Below are 23,759 nucleotides of genomic sequence, written 5' to 3' on the forward strand. Positions count from 1 at the left end.
GCAGTGATGAGCCATGCTGGGGCTTTATAGCCTCTGAGCTGGGCTGTGCAGGAGCCCTGCCCTGCTGCAGAGCTCTTCCCCAGGCGTGGTCCTGCTGCAGCTCCAGCACTACCTCATCTGGTGTCAACCCATCACATCCTCCTGCACAGCTCAGCACAGCCCTGGCCTTTGCCAAGCACAGGAGGAGCTCCTCACACATCCCAGTTCCTCCCTCCCCAAGCCTCTGTGACAAAGCTTTCCCAGTGCCACAAACCAGGCAGATGCTGCAGAGCCATCAGTGGGTGGGGGAGCAGTGGCAGCTGGTGGCTCAGCAGGTGGCTGTGTTCTCTCAGAGATGTCCTGGAGGCCACATTCAGCTCCTACCAGGAATTAGCACCCAGTTGCCCATTTTTGGCAAGAGGCCTGGCTTTCTGTGGTTGTTAATGGTTTCAGCTAATTTATGGACCTCAAGTCTCATTTCATTTCACTTTAGTGGCTCCCTTAGAGCAATTGTGCTCTTCCCAGGCATCCCTTGGGACTCTTCATGGACACGGACTGTCCACAGTGATTTGTTCCCAACTGCACAGCACTTGTGGGTTTGATCCTATGTCTTATGAGCAGTGAGGAAAGCAAAGTCTGCTATCAGTTAACTCCAGGACAGACAGCTTCAGAAAGAGCTGGTTCAGTGGGTACTCATCTACCAAATTTAGAAAATCTGCGAGAGTTTGTGAGAGTTTCTGGCTGACAGGTGCTTTATGATTGTGGTTTACTAACTATAGATTTTTTTATACAGACAGAAGCCTTTCCAGCAGCATCTGTAATGTAAGCATGACTGTGATAACCACACTCTTGGGAGATAATCAGTCCTGTTAAAAAATTTGGATGTCCCATGTGAGCTATATGCAGCTTTCTGTCTTGTTAACACTTCAGTGGAATACACGATGTAAATGTAAAAGACAAAGTTAGAAAGAGATGTCGTTTAGTAATTAAAAAGTTGCCTGAAAGAGTAGTGATCTCTCACAGTTTTCTGCACTCAAGACATCAAGCATTTGCTGCACAGATAGAAGTATGCCTCAGTGTCTTCAGTACTGATGACTTGTAGATGAATATACCCTGAGAAAGCATGTGCTCATCTAGAAAATGCTCATTTTGAAAAAAATATAAGGAGAAATTTCAAAAGTAACACTGTTCTGCCTGTACATCATGATGTACAGCTAGAAATGCAGCAGTATGAGGCTGACCATGGTGTAAGAAAGACATCTGTGACCTGAAGAGGGCTGTTGCTCCATGCCTCTGAATGGACAGAGCAGTTATACCATTATTCTGGATGACTTTTATGAGGCTGCACATGATGAAACCAGACAATAGCTCCCTCAATTCAATTTTCTTCCCACGCATGGGTAATCACAATCTGTCCCTAAATATTGTTGTATCCTAGAAGTATATACATTTACTAATCTATCTGGAGTCCTGAAAACATTGTGCTGCTTCATTAAAGAATTTCATAAACTCATGTAAAGTTTCTTAAATAGTGTCCTGGAGAGCTGGTGTCTTAGAATAAATAAGCAGTTTTGCCAAAGAAAAACAAGCCATAGCAACTCTAGCTTTGCACAGATGATTTTGGAGCACTAAACCCAGCTTCTTTGCTGAATGAGGTTATAAATTATCTCTGAGCTGGTCTGCTTCCAGTTATTCCATCTGTAATCATTCTAGTGTGGTTTCTAAAGGAATTGCATCCATATGCAACATGAAAATACTTCCTGTCTATGTTGAGAGGAAGATTTCTTGGGATTTATTTGAAAGACAACATATAATGAAATCCTTAAATAGTAATTAACTAGCGCACAGATCTGTGGACAGATTTTTCAAGCAAAAGCATCCAAATGAAACCCTAACAACATCTGTGTGTAAAGCAAAGTCAAACATTTCGCATTTAATATTAAATAAGATTTGGCTCAGATATGAAGCTTTGGTTTTGGCCCTATATCCAAGACTCTTTTTATCTGGGGACAGGGAGAAAGAAAAAGATGGGAACTTTTTTTCAGGCATTGATCTATTACTTCCTCAGGAACATTTGCTTTGACTGGACTCATTTGACCAAAGCACCCATGTACATTTTATTTTAAACAAGCACCTTTGAAACAAATATTTATAAGCATTTACTTATAAAAATTGCTTCTAAAGCTGGTTGATCTCATCTGGAAGATCATCTGACTCAGGTCAGGTGGGTGAAAGTGCCTGCCACTTTCCTGAGCATGAATTTAGGTCAGCTACACCCCAGCACCTTTCACATACATGGTCTTGGAGCTCTCTCTTCAGCCCAGACCCAAAACTGTCAGCTGGGTTTCTTAGCATGAAGAAAGCAAGTGGGGACTGCACTGCAGGGGAGTGAGGATCCTTTGTGAGAGGAAAGGGGGTTGAACAAGACAGAACCTATAGAGGTCTTTAAAGTCATGAGTGGCAGAGGAGGTGCTCACTGACTTAGAAAAGAACTAGGGGACACTCAGTGAAATAGCTGCTGGCAGGTTTCCTAGCAAACCAAAGGTATCTCTTCATGGATCACCTAGATGAGCTGTGGGACTGCTTGCCAGATGACACTGCATTGCTAGACATCAGCATGGATTGAAATGCAGGCTAGAACAATCAATGAAAGAAAAATTCCTTTAATGACCAGTAGCCCAGCAAGTCCTTGACAATCAAATTTCTGACATTTTAGAGAATATTCTGGGCCAGTTGTAATTATGTATGCTTGCACTGCTCTTCCTAAATTTCTTTAATTGTTTTGTCATGCACTTCTGTCTCTGTCATCCACCACTTATTACTGTGATCTGGATGGACCTTTTAACTTATCCAGGAGAGCTGTTCCTACATGCAAGTGCTTAACTGCAGCATTATGAAAGCTAATCCCTGCTTCTGCCTCCAGCACTTGCCTTCTATGCAACATCTGACTGCATCTCACCACAGAATTATTATTATTCCTCTTTCTTCACTGCTGGAAAAAGGCTCCCTCTTCTCCTGAAGGCTGTCAGCCTTTTCAGTCAGTGCAAAATGTAAATTCGTGTTAAGGGATTAAATAGCAAACTGAATTCTCAGTAGATTTAGTTTTAATGCTTCTTGTTTCTCCCACTGGTTGAGTGCTGTGTGCAGTTTTGGGCACCACAATGTAAGATATAAAGCTATTAGAGAGTGTCCAAAGGAGGGCCATGAACATAGTGAAGGGACTGGAGAGGGAAACCCTATGAGGAGTGGCTGAGGGCACTTGGTCTGTTCAGCCTGGAGGAGAGAAGACTGAGGGCAGACCTCATAATGGTTTTCAGCTTGCTCACAAGGGGAACTTTAATGGTAGACATTGATCTCTTCTCTCTGGTGACCAGTGGGAATGGGCTAAAGTTGTGTCAGGGGAAGTTTAGATTGGATATCACTAGAAGGTTTTTCACCCAGAGGGTGGCTGGGCACTGGAGCAGCTCCCCAGGGCAGTGACCACAGCACCAGCTGACAGAGCTCAAGAAGCATTTGGACAATTCTCTAAAGCACATGGTGTGACTCTTGGGGATGGGCCTGTGCAGGGCAAGGAGCTGTGCTTCAGTGATCCTTGGGGATCCCTTCCAACTCAGGATATTCTATGATTCTGTGAACTCTTGGAGTTCATTACAGAAAAAACATATTTCTTCAGACACTCTTGATGAATGCTACTTCTTTTCTCCCTACACAGAGAAACATTAAAAACTTTTGAAGGTTGGCCTTAATAAAAACAGTATATTTAGTAGCTTCCAATAAATTTTGTACAGGAAATAAAGCAAGTACTACATTAATAGGCTTATTTCCTTTCAAATAAAACACAAAATTGAATAAATAATCAGTGGTATTTACATATAGCTCAGAGTTCATTGTCACATGAAGTACTAAAGGAAATAGCTATGACTTTGCAGCTCAAGTCTCCAAAACAGTGCTTAAAATGAGGAGATCTGGATTTCAGAATTTTTTAAGAAAACAAAGATACCTTAATTTTATGTTTTCCTTTGTAATCTCAGACTGCTCAGAAAAAAAACACATTGTCAAACTTGACAGGGAAACATTGCAAAGAGAGGATTATTCTAAGCCTTTCCTGCCCAGAGAGTGAAGCAATCAGCTGGCTGTAGCTGTGTATGCACACAGACACTTCTGTTTTCCCCAGGTCTTTATAACATCTGTGTAGTCAAGAACCCAACAGTCCATTTGGGACTATCTTGAAGGGGACAGGTGGTCTGGATGGCAGCCTTCCCTCCAGAGCTGTTTGTAGGCTGGCTGCTGCTGCACTGCAGCTGAACGTGCTTTAGGTTGCAGTTAATGGCTCCTCAAAGCACCACAGCTGTGGGAGGAAATTCCACTCCTTTTGGCTGGGTGAATGACAGGACAGCAGGGAAGTAAACATGAAATTAGTAAATGTGATTGCATACCACTAAACCCTCTCCAAACCACACAATGTGTCAGATTGGTGCAAGTCAGTTGTTGGTCATGGCTGGGATCACTGAGATGAAATGAACCCAGAGTAGGGGACTGGTGCAATTAGACATGTGCTGCTGAAAACCTCTTCTTTCAGTTCAGTTGTCTCTGAAGCTGATGGATCAGCCTTGTGCATATTGAGAATGTGCCCTGCATTAGGAAAGGTGTGCAGTGACTGTGTTTCAGCACTGTATTCAGCACTGCCTCTGGCATATTCTTCCCATCTAACACTATTCACCTTGTGGTTACTCTCCCTCCTCTTTTTAATAAACAGTGAATACAGCCTGATCCCACTGTCACTTTGTGTTTGACCTGTGTGGAACAAAGAGCTCCTTTTGCCCTCCCTTTTTTTCCTCCCCACATATTCACATCAGCCTTCCCTAAGGATTTAGGTATCTAAAATGTAAAGGTAATTTCTGCAGAAGAATTATATGCAGTACATACAGAGCTATGGTGAAGAGCTTGGAATAAACATTTCCAGGCATAGACTGAAATTTCTCTAAATATGTATTTATTTTGTAAATATTTCCACAATTTAGCACCTTTATCATACAGTCATATGCAAGTGTCATCCAAGAGGGTTTTTTGACTCTGTCTCGATGTTTTCAACACATTTTAACAAGTTTCAAGTAATAGGCCTGTTTTACAAATGTGAGATCCTTCTAATGCAAAGTCAAACAATTTGTTAGAGCTCCAAACAATAGCAACAGGACTAGGATTAAGTTGCAGTAGTAATGACTCTAATTCCACACCATTATTTATTGTTACCTGTCCCTGTCACCTGTGTAATGTAACCTGAAGTCCTTTAGCATGAAGCAAAGATATTTTTACTGAAAAGCTAAAGTTTGAGAAAACATTGTGAATGCTCACTATAACCATCAGTAGTTATCACAGGCCTTTTTAATCTATAGCTTTTTTTGGCATTTAAGTTCTAGAAGGTGCTGGACAAAAGTATATTAGAATTGTGTATGTTTCTAACAAGACATCAACAACATTTTTTGTCCTGGGAACTCTCAAATGTTTGACAGCAGCCAAACAGAATGATGTTCAAACTCAAAGCTGTTGTGCAACTGTACCATTCCATCCAGTGGAGAATACAAATGGTTGTTGGAAAAAGCAATCCAAAGCTCTCTGGACTCACATAAGGATTTCTGTTGAGTTCAGTGAGGTTTGGATGAGAATGCAGAAATAATAAATTGATAAAATATTTAATTTTACTCATAAGGAAGGGAGCACATTTTCTCCTTTAGAAAGAGGAGATCTGAGAGCTTGAGTTCCAACAGAAATCACTGTAGCAATATGGGAAAACTTGTACATGTGCTGAAGAAAGAAAATTTTCTCCTGGAAGTTCGAATAAATGTGGAATCAGCTGCAAAGATACAGAGTGATTATTGAAATAATGCAATATGCCCCCCAAAGCAGGCAAACAGAAACAAACAAAACCCTGTTGACACAAAATTAGCTACAAACTGTTTGAATTTACAAGTATTTATCTGTGTTTCTTCTCAGATATATCTGTAAGCAATGTCTTAAAAAACTTATTCTCTAAAACCAGATTAACCAGGATGTAAAAAATATGAAATGACAAATGCTTATATTACTGAATATGTTATAGCCATTGGCAAACTTGTTTGGTAATTATTTCTTTCAGAGAAGGTCATCCTGTATCATGTGTTTTATAATAAAGATGCTTATATAATACAATTAAACAAACCACTCAGATAACACGAGATAAGTCAGGAACAGGATTTCTTATGGGTCAGTTATGGATTACTTCTGCATATTATACAAGAATGCTTATCACAAAATGCTTAAATGTTGTTGGGAACAAAGCCCAGCTCTCAGCACTCTCTGTCCCACTTGAGCATAGGGCTAAATCCTTCCTTCCTTCTTCCTCTTCCTTCCTTTCCTTCCTTCTTCCTTCCTCTTCCTTCCTTCCTTTCCTTCTTCCTTCCTCCTTCCTTTTCCTTCCTTCCTTCCTTCCTTCCTTCCTTCCTCTTCCTTCCTTCCTTCCTTCCTTCCTTCTTCCTTCCTTCCTTTCCTTCCTTCCTTCCTTCCTTCCTTCCTTCCTTTCCTTCCTTCCTTCCTTCCTTCCTTTCTCTTCCTTCCTCCTTCCCTTCCTTCCTCCTTCCTCTTCCTTTCCTTCCTTCTTCCTTCCTTCTTCCTTCCTTCCTTCCTTCCTTCCTTCCTTCCTTCCTTCCTTCCTTCCTTCCTTCCTTCCTTCCTTCCTTCCTTTCCTTCCTTCCTTCCTCTTCCTTCCTTCCTTCCTTCCTTCCTCCTTCCTCCTCCCTTCCTTCCTTCCTTCCTTCCTTCCTTCCTCCTTCCTTCCTTCCTTCCTTCCTTCCTTCCTTTCCTTCCTTCCTTCCTTCCTTCCTTCCTCCTTTTCCTTCCTTCCTTCCTTCCTTCTCCTTCCTTCTTCCTTCCTGCCTTGTCCTTCTTCTTCCTTCCTTCCTTCCTTCCTCCTTCCTTCCTTCCTTCCTTCCTTCCTTCCTTCCTTCCCTTCCTTCCTTCCTTCCCCTTCCTTCCTTCCTTCCTTCCTTCTTCCTCTTTTCCTTCTTCCTTCCTTCCTTCCTTCCTTCCTTTCCTTCCTTCCTTCCTTCCTTCCTTCCTCCTTCCTTCTTCCTTCCTTCTTCCTTCCTTCCTCTTCCTTCCTTCCTTCTTCCTCTTCTTCCTTCCTTCCTTCCTTCCTTCCTTCCTCCTTCCTTCCTCCTTCCTTTCCTTCCTTCCTTCCCTCCTCCTTCCTTTCCTTCCTTTCCTTCCTTCCCCTTCCTTCTTCCTTCCTTCCTCCTCCTTCCTTCCTTTCCTCCTTCTTCCTTCCTTCTCTTCCCTTCCTTCTTCCTTCCTTCTTCCTTCCTTCCTTCCTTCCTCCTTCCCTTCCTTCCTTCCTTCCCTTCCTTCCTTCCTTCCTTCCTTCCTTCCTTCCTTCCTTCCTTCCTTCCTTCCTTCCTTCCTTCCTTCATTCCTTCCTTCCTTCCTTCCTTCCTCTTCCTTCCTTCTTCCTTCCTTCCTTCCTTCCTTCCTTCCTTCTTCCTTCCTTCCTTCCTTCCTTCCTTCCTTCCTTCCTTCCTTCCTTCCTTCCTTCTCCTTCCCTCCTTCCCTCCTTCCCTCCTCCCTCCTTCCCTCCTTCCCTCCTTCCCTCCTTCCCTCCTTCCCTCCTTCCCTCCTTCCCTCCTTCCCTCCTTCCCTCCTCCCTCCTTCCTTCCTTCCTTCCCATTCATATGGCAGATTGGAGATGAGGGTTTGAACTCTCTTGGTTTGAGACCCCTAGAGCTCTGATTTCAGTCTCTCTGTGACCCTTTATACCAGACTATTGTACAAACAGTGAGTAATGTTACCTCTGGCTGCATCTTAAAGGATGATGTTAAAATTGTGGTTGCTTCTTAGATATAATTAATATAGTTATAGGGCTTGTGAAAGAAGTTAGAAGCTTCTGTCTTTTAGATTTCAGGCATCCTAAAGGACTGAACTCTGCAACTATCTAATCTAAACTTGCTTGCTGGTCTACTGAAAAAAGCCAGAATGTCTTCACATAGGGATTTGAGTGCCAAAAAATAGATGTCCTTCATAATTTTTGTAGTAACTTGTGAGTGAAAATCTCAAACATTCTGCAAACATTAATCCCACAGCATTCAGGCAACTAACATACATTTTTCTCAACTCACAACAAAGAAACAAAGAAATGTAGAAATGTAATGCCTGGAAAGCAAAATGCATCAGTTGTCTGAGTGGCATTCTGCCTTGGGGTACCATTTATCTAAAATATGCACATATTTTTTGTACTTTATCAATTAATTTAGACTGTATGCATTCTAATTAGATTCATAGACAAGACTGAATAGTGAGTTTCTAGTTTTCCACTTTCTGAATTTACCCTTTGGCTCAGTGACTGGCTTCCATTTTATGTCTCTGGAGAGCATAATGCACTGCCTGAATATCTATGTTGGTTTATGTTCAAGGCACTTATCTGCTTCCATTAGCCATGCTGAAATTTAAAATGAACACAAGAAACTACTCCAGAAAAATAGTCAGATCCAGATTTTTATCTCAGCTACTTTGGTATAAATTCAGTGATTAAAATTCTAATGAAATTATCTTTTCTTGTAATATGTTGGCCATTTTAACAGCAAACAGTAAAAAGCTGATATAGTTCAGGTTTTATCATAGTTCTCCCTTTTGCCAAAATAGATTTAATTGAGGAAAGATGGAAAAAAATGGAAAAAATATTAAGGGAAAGTAAGGCCCTGACACTCTATTTTTGTAAGAAATAATCTTTTACAGAGGTAGCGTTGCAGGATTTGTAATTAGAATTGGCTAAAGAGGTATTCAAACTGTCATGGATGCTGTAGGATGTTTATTTAGATTTACAATTGACAGATGAATAAGTAAGAGTAACAAAACCACATTGACAGAAAGTAAATTAGTTTGAAGGGCTTTTAATGTATGAATTATGTGAGACACTTGGTGTCCTAGCTGGTGCCATGTATTCAACAAATTGAGTGTTTTCTTCCATTTGTTGCCCATCACATATATTCACCTTAACCTTTGTTTAATATTCTGTGCATATTTTGTTTGATTAACTCAAACACTGCTGGGCAAAGGTAGTAATTGTTGAATTCTGCTCCTTCTGCACTGGTTATTTTTTATGACTGTTTTTGTTCATTTTAGGGAATGAAAGATCAGGTTATGCAAATATTGAAACCAGGAAATGTGTGGCAAGTGATTCTGTTAAGTCATCACTGATAGAACTGTTCAAACACAAAAGCATTGCCAGTAATAAGGTGACCCTAAACTTTAAAAACATTTAGCAAATGTGCTTTAGCCTTCTAGTTTAATATTTTCTTGTGAAATTTCTGAACCTTTTTAGTAGCCTCCCCAGTTCATACCCCACATACTTTGAATATTCCTACAGAAATCCATATGCCTTAGGATTTTGCCAGTGCCATCTCCAAAATGGCTCCTGGAGGCTTTATTATGACCTGCCACTGAGGCTCCTGTAAATAAATCCCTTGGGGTGAGTTAGAGTGAAATATTACTGAATGTTCAGTGTAAATAACACAGACTTATTTAAAAACAATTTAATTTCAGCAGAAAGGAGGCATGTGGCTATTTTGGTTCTTTCTATAAAGTATACAAATGTCACAAAGCAAACATATACGGAAAAGAAGGAAAGGAAGGAAAGGAAGGAAAGGAAGGAAAGGAAGGAAAGGAAGGAAAGGAAGGAAAGGAAGGAAGGAAGGAAAGGAAGGAAAGGAAGGAAAGGAAGGAAAGGAAGGAAAGGAAGGAAAGGAAGGAAAGGAAGGAAAGGAAGGAAAGGAAGGAAAGGAAGGAAAGGAAGAAAGGAAGGAAGGAAAGGAAAGGAAGGAAAGGAGGAAGGAAGGAAGGAAGGAAGGGAAGGAAGGAAGGAAGGAAGGAAGGAAGGAAGGAAGGAAGGAAGGAAGGAAGGAAGGAAGGAAGGAAGGAAGGAAGGAAGGAAGGAAGGAAGGAAGGAAGGAAGGAAGGAAGGAAGGAAGGAAGGAAGGAAGGAAGGAAGGAAGTGGAGAGACATAACTACCTGTGGACCCAGTGACAAGATTTGACTGTTGTAATTTTGATGACTGTGGTCAAAGTAATGGTTACAGTTTTGTTCCATTGAGGTTGGGGGCCTGCAAAACAAAAAGTTAATTGGGTTATGTATCTTCATCAGGTTACCAGAGGAGCACCCAGTTTGGTGGTCCACTCTAGGAATATGACCACTGTTTGACCCAGCTTCTGCACTTGTTCTGTATGTTGTGTGGTCACCACACAACAGGAAAATTGGCTTCAGGAAGGGACTGCCCTACCTCTGTATGGTCCCACCTTTCCAGGAATGGTCTGTTCCAACTCGCCCACCTGAGTGGTCATTATTGTTTGAGGCATAGCAATGCAATATTTCCTTGCTGTCCAGACTTCTACAGGCATTCCCATCTCCTCTCACTTCTTGTTGAACTGTTGGTAAGTGAGAGAGTGTCTTCTGGGGGCCCTTAGGGCCATATCTGAGGTTTGGGTCTGCAGAACAAAGAAGAGTGCTTACCTCCCAAGATGTAAAAACCTCACCAGGAGGCTTTTCTCCTACCAGACAGATTTTGTTTCATACAAGAGTGAAAGGAATGGAGAAGTTCACTGATATCATTAATTCTCCAGGCCACAAGACCTACTGAAAATTATAACAAACTCAATGCTGAAATAATATTGATGTAAACACAGTTGTCTTAGGACACATGGATTTAAAAAGAGGATCAGAGCACAGGAGGTGTTGTCCATTATTTATCAGCTCATCTTTATCACTGGATGATGGACAGCTCTTTGGATTGTGTCTGCTGTCACTTCATGTCACACCTGATGAAACTGACTCTGAACCTGAAAGAAATGGATCACAGTCTGGGGTTTGGCATTACAGAAGAGCAGTAAGACAGCTAAATCTTCACAAAGGGAACTTGATTCATTTTCAGAGTCATGTGTAGATCAGATTTAATTACTAATTATATTGTGTCATAATAAACCAATGAACATGTTTCAATATATTTGAAAAATTAGTGCTTTTTTTAGTAACATGAGGATTTTACTAGAAATCCTTTTATTAAACTAGTGATCAGTGCTAGGGAGGGGATTTTATCTGTAGTGCTTTTCATAGTTAACATGCTTTAGTACTGTGATTTACTGAGGTTATATTGCAAAATCTATTTATGATTTTTATCATAATTATTTTAAATTCTAAATATTGTCCTAATTTCACTAGACAAGTAATCATAAGATGCTTGCAGCCTTTAAGGGTGACATAATTTATTAAATGCTTTTCATATAAAAGGGTTTTTTAGATTGTGCAGTGCATAAAATACTGCATTTACAAGCTCAAACATATGGTATTAATGAAGAGCAATGGCTCTGACAATTCACTTTTCTAAGTAATAAAACTTTTCTGATTACAGGCTGAAGGTGCCAAGGTTGCCATTCTGTAATCTTAACAACGTGCACAGATGTACTTGAACACATGGCCATCAATGCATGTTTGTAAACTCACATGAGTATAATGTGAATCACACTTGGAACTATCCCACAAAATCTGCTCCAAAGTCTATTTAAATCAACAGAACGATTCCTACTGATTTTGTGTGTTGTGGTTGAGGTCCAACAGGGATGATTATGAATGTTTCCTTGCAGAAGGCAGGTTATCAACTTCTATAAGAACTGGTGAAATCTTCTCATGGCAACATTCCCAGTGGCTTTATTGAGATCAGGATATTCCCTATGTACATTTAGACAGTCAGCTTTACATGCTTTTTAATGACCAAGAAGAGATTCTGATAAATCTGGAAATTCCATTATGAATAATTTATCATCAGCTGCATAAATTATCTCAGACAGTGCACTTCAGTGATATTCTTATATGTTATTGAGATATTTTAGGAAATGTACTCTCATTCTTCATTCATCTATTTTATCCTCAGTCCCTGCTGGGGTTCACAGACCAACTCCTCCCTATGCCTTTGCACATGTCAGTGTGCAAAGCTAGCTAATGCCAGTGCAGGTACCTTTAAAAATGGCATGATGGCTGGCATGCTTGCCTAAACAAGTAGGAGTCTTGGTTCAAATTTCTCCTCTGCCCTGTGTGGCCTGAACTTGCATCTCCAATGTCCTAGACAGCTGCCTGGACTCCTGTGAATGGGGATGATATATGACTAAACCTGTTCTAATTTCCTAATTGCTATCAGATGTTGAAGTATTCACTGAAATGCTTCTGGGAGTATAGATCTTCCTTTTCATGGCTGAGTACTCCAGAAGTATAGAATTGGAGATTTATTTAGGCATTGGGTAATTTGTTCTGCATTTACTTTCTTTTTTCCCACTCCAAAATAATTATTAGCTATTCCAGGGGGGGGCTCAGAAGAAGAGGTTTTCAGGACTTTTCTCACTCTGGCAGTTTGAGCACTCCTCCAGAAGACAAGGTTTAGTGCTCCCGACAGAGGAGAGCTGCAGAAGAAGCAGCCATTATCACTGCCAGATTGAACAAATTCAGGTACTAGCAGTGAATGGATGAAATCAAGTTGTCACTGAGGTTATTAAGAAATGAGAAGAAATCATGTTTTCTTTCATAATTAAAACAGTATACATATTGAAAAGAGGAACTTCAAGCTAATATTATTTCTCTTCCTAACTGTTCTGCTCCTGCTTAATAATTTACCCTTTTTTTGTTCGGAGGTTTGTTTTAGGTTTTTTTAATTGGTTTTTGGTTGTTGTTTTGAGGTTTGTTTGGTTGAGGACAAGGCCTTAGGGGTTTTCTTTTCTATAAATTTTATAATCTGACTTTTTTTTTAAACAAAAACTTCTTCCTTTTCTGCAGGTCCTGTTACCACCATACGATGATCCTGCGAATGGAGCTGCTAAAGATCCACCACCACCTTATGTGTCAGCATAAGTGAGAGTGCTGTGTCCTTGGGGAGGATAGCTTTATTTTACAGACATTGAAGCAATAGTTTGATAATTTCACTTCCAGGATATAACCTCCATGGATTACACCTTGCTGTTTTGCTGACATATTGAAACCTAAATTGTATGACTCATATTCTGTAGATAGTTTTAATGATTTGCTGCAACTACAGTAGTGTTTCAGAAACTAGTGAACTAGTTTCAAAATAATTCTGGGTAGCACTAGGGTTACAGTAGTTACTGAATAGCTTTATCCACCATGTTTGACATACAGTGCTAGAGAACATACAACTTTGCATTCTCAGTCAGTTTCAGTGTAACTTAATTTTTTTAATTTGTAAAACTTCCAAAGCATTGAAAATATGTTTCTCAGATATCCACATTCAACTTCAGAATACAGACCAAGTAAAAAAATGTGACATTCCAATTCATTCCTCTTCTGCAATTATTTTTTAAGTTATTATGCTATAAATGATGATAATGATTGCAGGAAGAAGAATTAGTTTTATGCACTGTTCACATCAACCTGGCTAATGGAAAACATATTTAATTGGGAAGGATAAGTATAGGAAATGAGAATAGACAAAGCACTCTATGTGTAACAAGCCAGAACCTGTGGTCCACATGGACTCAACTTTGTCCCAGCCTGAAACCATACTAAAGCTCAAAAAAAGTTACCAAATTCTGATAACTTTCTTTTCCCACCTACACACCTTTCTCCTCCCCACTAACTTCACAAATAGTATTTTGAGGTCACAAGATCCCTGCTTTAAAGTCCCATGATTAGGTGACAAAGCTGTGTCTTTCGCTCTCAACATGCAAATGTTTTCCCATGAGAATGTGCCTGTAAATATTGCAATGTTCTGCTGAGTGTAAACTAAATTATGCAGATTCTAAGATACATGTTCCCAACCTGTGGGGAACTTAAGCATGTGATTTCCTTGAGCATCAGCAGATATGTTTTGTCTGTTTCTCATATACATCGATGTCAGGGCATTAGATTCCTTTTATGGCTGAGCTGGTTGTACTGAGAATCTTTCTCATGGGGCTCATCCATCCATGAATGCTTGTGTGAGGTATTTATTTCTTCTCTAGAGAAGTGCCTCCTGCACATGTAACTTTTTTTTTAATGAAGTTTATACTTTTAATTGAAAAGGAACATGAAAAGGGAATATAGTGTGTGTCTCTACCTCTCCTTGTCTCCCTCTGCATTTGTGGTGATTGAACAGGCTGAAGCTGAGCTGGTGCCATTGCACAGCACCCAGGTAAAGGGCAGTGCAGAGCTGAGTCACAGTTTGGAGGGGCACCAGGAGACACCAAGGTGCCACCTCTCCTGTGACTGGGCTGGCATGTGAGTCCACACCTTTCCTGAGGAGGACACCTGTTCTCACCCTTAGTGCATTGACTCCACTCTGCCAACTGAAGAAATGTGAAATTCTCCTGACTTTTTCTGGAAAAGAGCTTTCCAGGGGAACACAGGACCAACAAATTCTTTTCACAGAGATTACAACTGTGAGCTGTTCTTGCAGAGGCCAGGGAAGGAAAGGACAGACTCTTTCTGCCTATCTCTTGCACACCCCTGGCAAAAGGCAGGTCCCCATCTACTTGTTGGAATTTTAGTTCGTGGTTTATTTATTCTGAGATCAAGCTAAGCAATGCATTTGAATGAACCAATCCTGAAATCCATCCCCTGATCTTTGTCACAGTCCTATTTCTTCCCTTCTGGAGAATGCCATCTGCTCTCATTACAGATATCTTTGGGAATTAATCTGAATTTTGGGGTTCTGCTGGCCGGCTGGGCTTCTGAGCTTCATTTTCTTTCATTCTGGACAGATTTGTGAAGGATGTTAAGAAGTCATCTGTTTGAGAAAAACTGGTTGTAAATATGTCACATCTGTGTATACAAACTTCTCTACAATAAAAGGGATTCTTTCCTCAAGACTATGGAAATAATTTTTTATGGTCTTCCAAGCACAAACATACACAAATTCCTATCCAATCAGTCTGTCATAGTAGAATTTTCTCTGTAGAGACTGAAAGAGTTTTTTTAGTCCACTTACCAATTAATTCATCAGCTTTCCCATCATAATGTATAAATGGAGGAAAGGACAGTAAATTCTATAATTTTTTGCATAATAAGACCAAAAGAGAATTCAAGGTTTTTGCTCATTGTGCAAAACTTCAGGCATTTTTTCAGGTCTGATGAAGTGTGTAATATAAAACAAAGCTAAAGTGAGCTACACTGAAAGCTGGGGCTTTTTTTCTCCACACCATAATAGGAATAATGTGCTAATCCACATGAAATTTCTTAAGACTTTAGCTTGTCTCACTAAAGAATCAAGACTTCACACACCACATGCATAAATGTAAGTACAGTGTGTTCTGCCAGAACTCCTCTTGGATTTGGTCCAGTTTGAGTTGAAGAGGGCAGGAAGGTTATGGTATCAAAACCCTGACATTCTTGCACACAGAATAAATATCTGGTTAGGAGGTAACAGATAATGTAATATAAGTTTAGTTCTGGTGACTTGTCAGAGGATCCCCATGAGAGATGGGTTCCACTGCTCCCAAATAAAAATTAGATTCTGTGGGTTATGTGAAGAGAAACAAACTCCAGCTGAAGGGTTTTCGTCCTCAGATGTTGAATTCATTCTCTGTTTCCATGTATAATTCTGGGGAATTTACACTACAGCTTTTCTGTAATTCATTTTTTAATAGCCATCTGTGAACAGAAAACCCATTAAAAAGCTGGCTTCTTAAGTTTCTGTGTTTTGGGAACTGCTTACTCCTAACATTTTTTTCCAATATTCCTTGCATTTTTTCCTTTCTCACAGATATTAGGAGCATCTGCTTACTCAAATGCTCTGCTGGTTTTGTATCTGAAATTCTAATATAGTTGCCTTTTATTAACAATTTTTGCAACTTAGGAGTGGAAAGAAAATACTTTGAGGAAATGTTGACATGAAACATCATAAATATAAGGCAAAAACCAGAAAACAGGAATCTAAACTTTGATAGTACCAGAAATGTAAGTAGATCTTTTGCTGAAATCTCTTCCTGGTTTTTTTGTTTTGTTTTTTTTTTTTTTAAATGTGTGTTAGAAGGCATTTCAGGCTTCACAAATCCTACACATGCTAGAACACAAATCCAACTTCTATCATATGTGTATGATGCTTTTATTCCTGATTGAACAATGCAGCAATGCAGCTTTCCTTCCTTCTACACTCATCCATGCATCATATTGGAGAAAGCAACAAGGAATTTGTAGTAATGACCCAACAGTGTGGCACTTGTGCTTGTAAGTACATGAGGTTTTCTAAAACAATCACTCATGACCATCATTTTAGGTGTTAGCCTGTCTGTACTTCTTTTGGAAAACCTCTGGTTAGTAAAAGAATCCAGTCTTGATATGTTAGCAAAGGCCACGTCAAATCGATATACAGCCAGATAAAATCTTGCCAAGGAAGCAGAGCAAGTGATAACCAGTCAACAAGTTCCAAAAAAATTCCAAATTCTTTCAAATTAGGGCATTCCTCACCACTGCTTTGTTGGCTAGGGACACCATGGACAGTTTTAAAATTTGTTGTTAATAACAAGTCTGTGCACACTGGTGCTTGGAATGTGAAAAATGGAAAATTTTTGCTACTGCTAAGGGCAGAAAGGAAGGAGGAGTAGGAACAGAAACAACATGGGAGGGCAGCATTCAAGTACATCACAGAAACAAGGTTCACTGCTGCAGTATTGGTTGACTTATGTGCCCTTTCTCCTCTGCTGTGGTCAGGAAGAAATATAACTGCTCATGCAACCTCTTATGGGAGCTGTTGGACAAGCTCTGTTCCAGAATTCTATCACTGAAATGGGTGATACCTTTTTCTTACTTTTTTAATGCAAGGACATCTACAGATTAATGTTTCTAAACCAAAAGGAGTATTGGTTAAATGTGTTTCAAACTGTCTGGTCAGACAGAGGACTCCAAGCTCTGGAGCTAAATTTTATCCTTAGACTTCTCAGATGTTCTCTCTCTCTAGAGGCTGCTCTCCTTAGATGCTGCTTCTCTGGAGCCAGGTTGTATCTTTCCCATTTACTTGTCTCTATTAGCTGTAGAAACTGCAGTCAAATACCACAAAATAGCATTTCTTGCAAATTCACTGTGGAGATGTTTCAACACTATCTCAGTTCCCAGCTCTGAGAAATCCAAAACAGCAGCTATAGCTATCTGAAGGGAGGCTTGGCTCTGATAAATCAGGATTAGTGTTCTTTCAGAGAAAGACTCTGGTATTTGTAAATGATGTCTCCACACCCATGGGTTTGACCCGGAATCGTTCTGCACTGTGGCCAGTTTTTCAGCTGAATAGCTCAGCAGGGTGTGGAATTCAGATCTGTGACCTTCTGCCTGCAGCCTGTGTCTACCTCCAGCAGAAGAGGATACTTCAGCATTGGGAGTGAAAGCCTCATTGTCACACAGCCAGCAGATACAAAGCCATTTCAAAGCAAAAAGGAAGTTCTACAGCTCTACCCTGGACAATGAGCTACACCACTAGTTTATTTTAGTGAAAAGAACCTTTATGAAATTGAATGCAGTAAATAATTTTATTTTTCTTTTGAGAAATTACCTCTGTTTTAGCTGAAACCAGGACACAGATTATTCAAATGTTTCAGACAGGAGAGTTTTTGGGAAATAATGAAATGTTTTCATTTGTAGCCAGAGCTGGACCTAACTAATTAGTCTGAGTGGAGGACACAGGGTCACTTGGAAAGCTGAATAAACAGCAAGGAGATGAATCAGGTCTGCAGCAGGGCTGGCTACTTGGCTTACATGAGAAGCTTTGCTAGCCAGCAGAGACAAAAGAGCTGTGAAGCTACTCTAAGGGAGGGAGCTGCAGCACTGCAGAGTCTCTGCAGGCATTTCAGAAGGCTCCTGTTTGCTCTTTGAGCTCAACATGACCAGAAATAGCAGGGATGAGCTTTTTAGCCCAGAACCTGGGCTCCGTCACAATATCTATGTGCATCCTGGTAATAGCTCTTAACAGGCTTCTGTTTCATATAAACTTTCCCTAAGTATGTAAATAGTTCTGGTTTTTGAAGGGGTTAGGTTGTTTTGTTTTGTTTTAAGATTTTTTTTTTCCCAACTAATACTGAATTTGTTTCCTTCTCCAAAACTCCCTATTTCAGGACCCTTCATGACAGTAGAGGCAAGCATGAAATTAGAGCTGCAACATGAGTAAGCTTTTAGTATCAAATCTTCTGATCCCCTTCAACACCAGGATGGGCAAGGTGTCCTTCAAAATTCAGATACCATCCTAATAAGATTAGATATGTTCTACTTTATGGATGGAAGATATTTCAGCCTTCATTATTCTGTGCCAGAGGCAAGCACAAAACAGGTGTCCTCTCTTTTGTGGAGAAAAGGTGTCTGGATAGGCAAGTACTTCTATAGTTTTATTTTGTGTATCATCAGTACGCCAGTTAAAGATCAACAGATAAAAAAATAAATCAATGGGACACTCCAGAAGATTTATACTATTTATATGAATGTGGTCATTCTTGGCAATACTGGATACACTCACCTGGGGCAGCAAGGACAGTGAAAGTAAAACAACAAATGCAAGAGCTGAAAATTAGTTAAAAATATTTATCTTATGGGCATTTATAAAGTGTTCTGCCCATTAAATCATTAGAAAAATTGGATGAGGTTTTTTTTTCTCCTTTTATTGCATTAGAGCAGAGGATGAAATTAGCTTTATCAGCTTTAATTTAGCTATTGTGTGATCTTGCTGCTTTGCTTCTCATTAAAAAAACAGCTAAAGAAGTTCAAAAGGCTCTTAAAAACAGATTATTTGATCCACTAGTTTGGAGGGGGGTCTTTAAAAAAATTAGCTTATTTTTAATGCAAATCTTTTCCTTTTAAATGCATAGATATTTAGTCAAGTATCTATGGCCATATGTTCATCTAGAACTAACTGGTTTCTGTTTCAAATGTATGTTTTCTTTTTAATTTTTTATCTTGTGAATTGTCAGAAAAAAAAAAAAGCCCAAAGCACAACATAATATATCATTACCTTTTGGTTATTTATTCCTCTCTGCAATTCAATTTTTCAGCCTAGATAAAAAGTCCTGGCACAGTAATTTGGATAAATAAGGTTCAAATAAAGATAATGTATCATAACACTCAACAGACACTCCAGAGGCCTCCAGAACCCCCAGTGAAAAAAGAGAGCTCAGAAAAACTCCTCTCTCAGCTGTTGCACTTCTACAACCAAGCAACAGGACATGCATGGTTCCATAATTGCCACTGTGCAGGTGTAGAGCAGCAACATTTAGATGTGAGCTGCCTCATCTGTGGCTCTTGTGCAAGAGGCTGCACCAGCAGCACAGTCCCAGCTGAGCTCTGACCAGTTCATTTGACATGACCAGCCTGGAGATGAGCTACAAAAAGATATGTCTAAGAAAAGAGGGAGATGGATGTTTGAGGAAACAAACAAACATCTATCAAACAGCTTTGTCTCAGGGGTTCTGAGACCAGATAGAATCACAAGCTGGGAAAGTTTTAAGATGTGATCTCTGATTGTATTTGTGATGTCTCCATGCACCCAATACACAATGTTTCCTGGCCATGAGCTAGGTCCATACTTAGCTCACATTCCTTCTGTTGGTTCATTTTTCAGTTATAAATCACCTCTGTGGCAATTCTATTCTGAAATGCAGACAGGTTAGATCTACTTATTAGATTTCCATTGCCTCAGAAAACAAACAAACAAACAAACAAACAAAAAAACAACAGGTTGGACAAGCACAACCTAATGTTGAGAAACTAATTCTGTATTTATCACCTGTTCATGTTTTGAAACATCTGTAATTTTTTTTTTTTTTTTTTTGCTTCAAAATTTTTTTCTGAAGTATTTAGTATTATTTGGATCAGAATAGAAGCTGAGAAGGCATTTGTACAAAGCATGATGGTCTAAGGTATTTATTGCCTTTCAATTTGGTATAGCTGTGCTGGGATGGAAATTGTCTCTTCTCCTTGATGTGAATGTGTTTCAAGGTTCATGTCTCCCTTGTTTGTAGTTTCTGCAGCTCTTGCTTATTATCCTGCCTTTGTCTGTGTTGACTGTACTAAAATATAGATAGCAGAGTGTTTAGCATTGCATAGACAGACAGAAGCAAGACAGATTTCTCAAGGACCTAGATAAAATTTTTGTTAGTTGCTATTGCAAACAAGAAAAATTGAGATCTTAGTAAAAGATAGTTTGAAATAAATAAATGAATCTAAATGGTTATTAGTGCAATAAAAAGTCTATGTCTTTTGCCAATGGAGGAATTTAGCTTCTTATTTATTGACGTGCAGGGTTTGATATGCTTGTAAATAAGATCATAATGTTGTACTATTAAGTGTCTTTATTAGTCTACAGAGAAATCAAACCATAGTTTTTAAATCACTTAGGATTGGAAATGTGGAATGCATGTGTAATACATAGGTCATAGGGTTTAGAAACCACACTGTATTGCAATTAATCAAGCAGAATTTGCAATGAATATGCAAATTTGAGTCTATCAGTGGAAGCATCAGTCTTAATTGTATAATTACAAGAGACACCCTTTCCTGGGTCCAGTGCTTACTGAAATCATACTGTCTCAGTTGACTCCTGATCAGCTTGCTAGATCAGCAAGTGTTTGGTCTTGTAAAAAAAAAAAAAAAAAGAATACTAGTTCCTGCTAGTTACAGTGAGTTTAATTCTTAAAAATTATTTGAAAGATAAGGATATATGGTTTGGGGCTGAATCTAATCTGTTTTCCTGAAGAAGTATGTAGATAATTTGCTCTATCTCATCATTGCTGGGAAAACATCTTCCTTTTGCTACATCCTCAAGTTCTGCTTTGGATGTGCTCTTCACTTTTTTCTTTGCTGTTTTGGAGCATCTCTTGTATAGCTGTAGACCTGCTTGACACTTACATGAATCTAATTTGTACACAGTACATTATATCACCTCCAAAAGGAAATGATGACAGATATTTTGCAAACCCATACCATTTTCTTACTTGAATCCTTTGCATTCAGCTGATATTTTCTATATTTCCAGGAACATGCTTATGGTTAAAAGCAAATTCAGTAAAGACAAACACAGATATAATGAAAAGTGTTTATTTCTCACTGTGGTAAAAAGGACTATCCTGAGTGTTAGTGATAGATCAATGATACATGAATTGCACAGTTCTTTTCATGCTTCACAGTTTGTAAACTTCATTATATACATTTAAAAACAGGGGAACTGAAACAGATCAAAGGGTTTGAAGGAGTATGAATATGTAAAGAGCTTGCACTTCTGTAGTCATCTTGCTGTGTTTCCTTTCCAGATGCTTGAGGATTAGAATCTTGAGGGGCTTGAATCTAAGAATCATTTCACATTCTTAAAGTAAATGATAAAGACAAGTAAATCCCTGGTGTGCATGTCTGACACACAGGCTCAGTCCTCTTTTGCCTTGCTGTCTCTGTACCACTGCAAATTTCCATCTTTCTGGGTGCCATGGATAGCAGCTGAGGTCAGCCACAGGGGCTCTGAAAAATGGACAGATGGCAAAATTTTGATTGTTGAGGCCCACATATTACAATTAACTAAGTTCTTCCTACTGAAATTCTATTGGAAACTCCATTTGACTCTTCAAAATGTTTTGGAATAAGAAAATTAGAAATCTTGTAGATGGTAACTGAAAAGTAGGCATTTGCCTTATATATATAGGTTACATCTCTGCCAAGTGTATTCACAAGCTTTACTTTTGTTGTAACAGAACATGTGATCAGGAAAACTGCATCTTCAGCATTTCCCCTGATAATTTAAGCCATGCCATGCTTAAATTCAACTGTCCTTCAGAATCTAAGACAATGTTCTCTTACTCAGTTCTGGGACAAAATTGACATCACATAGGCAAGAAGCTCAACTTAGATCTTACAACATGATCCAGAAAGCATGCAAATTGCTATAGCTCTAAATCAGTCCTTGCACAATGAAGAATATTCTGAATGTAATAATGTCTTTGAATTTTCACACGTGTCTGGATCTTAAATGAAATAATAAGGTTCTTTATGAATCTTATGTAATGTCACTGTTGTGCTCAAAATAAGCACCCAAATATCATCCAAACTACAACTCTGGCAGAATTTAGGCAGTATGGCTCTTGACCTAACGGTGTTCATAGAGAATTGTATAGATCAAGGAATAAAAAAAAGAAAATTATATCAGCATTTAAAATGTCGTGTTTCAGATGCACATCAGCCAAAGGATAGCCAGTCCAATCAGATCCCTAGGGGCTTTTGTAGCAACATTTGCAGCAGAAACACCTGCCTGATCTGTCATTGCTCTGGCTCCTGGCTTGAGATTTCCTCTGATTTCCTCTTTAGTGAAGGTATTACTACTTTAAAAAGGAAAGAGACTGTCTTGTAGCAAATATCAACAGGACTGTGGTACTTAAACTCCTAAGTACATACTTAAAAGAAAAAGTTAAAACAAAAAGTATGATTAATGAATACTGCCTAGCTCTGCATGTCTCAGATTAAGTATGTTCTGTTAAAAGGCAATTATGATAATTTATTAATATATATTATATATGTATTAGATACATCATTATTAATATACAGTATATATGTGTACATATATATGCATATATACAAAAGCTTTGGTGTTGATTAAATTTTGTGTACTGGAAGCACCTTTTCTTTTAGCTATGCTACAGCTGTGATGCTGAGCCACTGTTGAGTCTGACTCATTAACCATCTTGAGGAGATAACAGGAGCCACCAAACCCTGCACTGAATCTAGATTTAAAAGAGATGACGATCTTCAAATTAAGTATATGTTCGGAGTTTTAGGTGGTTTCTCAAAAAATATTATAACCTTAAAAAATACTTGACTACTGAAAGTTTGGTCCTGCAACACCTAGGTTTGTAGAAATTTCCCCAGTAACATGGTCCTTCATGAAGTTCATGATGAAATGTAAATGTTAATGCCTTTGTTGCCAATCCTGTTCTAACATCCAGAAGCCAAGGAGTCTGGTATTTGCTGCCAGGGCTGTGCAGAGGACCTTGAGAGCCAGAGGGCTGGCAGCCTGTCCAACTCCCTGTGAGACCTTGTGCTGGTCACCCTGTGCTCGCTCTCAGGCAGATCCAGGGCAGATCCTCCCAGCCTCTGTGCAAACAGCAGTCAGCAGCAGCCAAGCCACACCTGCACCTCAGACTGCCCTGCAAAAGGCACTAGGAGCCACCTCTGTGTTTTGTGAGGAGTAGGTTTGTGCTGGTTGTGATGTAAGAGCACACAGGGGAGCTCAGGCGGCCAAGCAGCTGCAGGGAGTTTGTGCCTGAGTTGGGCACCAGCCTGCTCAGCCTTGTCCAAACTAGTGTCTTTCTCCATACCAGATCCCCTTGGGGCCAAGGCAAGAGCTGAATGCTGAGCTCCACGGGTTGGAGAAAACGTGGTCTGCAATGCAGAACTGCAGGCACCAAGGGAGGAGTGAAACTGAGCAAGTTGAAGGTTGGGCATCACTGTCTAGGCATCACTTTTGGAATTAAAATACAAGATCTTTTTTGAACATTCAATATAAAAAAGGATAAAGAATTACCCCAAAATAGTTATTTTCTGTGGTAATTTATGGATTGCCCTTGCAACAGCAGTTCTCTATTAGTAAAAAAATTGCAAAGGAGAAAAAAATCCTTACAAAATATTATCAGGTTTGAAGGATGGAGATGTAGATAAACCAGCCTGTTTCTAGTCTGATTTTTCTATCTGCTTATTTCTATCATTAAGTGCTATTACATTCCTGTTGGCTGCATTGAAGACACCTTTTATTGAAGTTTTGTTCTTTATATAC

General features: G+C 39.4%; 1 protein-coding gene across 1 annotated transcript in view; it reads left to right on the forward strand.

The window, feature by feature from the left end:
• Positions 1 to 14,842, forward strand: part of LAPTM4B (lysosomal protein transmembrane 4 beta) — a 61,091-nt gene extending 46,249 nt beyond the window's left edge. Inside the window, exon 7 of the mRNA XM_079302143.1 lies at positions 12,818 to 14,842. Within this exon, the coding sequence (XP_079158269.1) occupies positions 12,818 to 12,892 (75 nt within the window). The 3' untranslated portion in view covers positions 12,893 to 14,842. The remainder of the gene's footprint in view (positions 1 to 12,817) is intronic.
• Positions 14,843 to 23,759: the final 8,917 nt, after the last annotated feature.

The sequence above is a fragment of the Erithacus rubecula genome, assembly GCF_903797595.1.
Source record: "Erithacus rubecula genome assembly, chromosome: 3".
NCBI classification, from domain to species: domain Eukaryota; kingdom Metazoa; phylum Chordata; class Aves; order Passeriformes; family Muscicapidae; genus Erithacus; species Erithacus rubecula.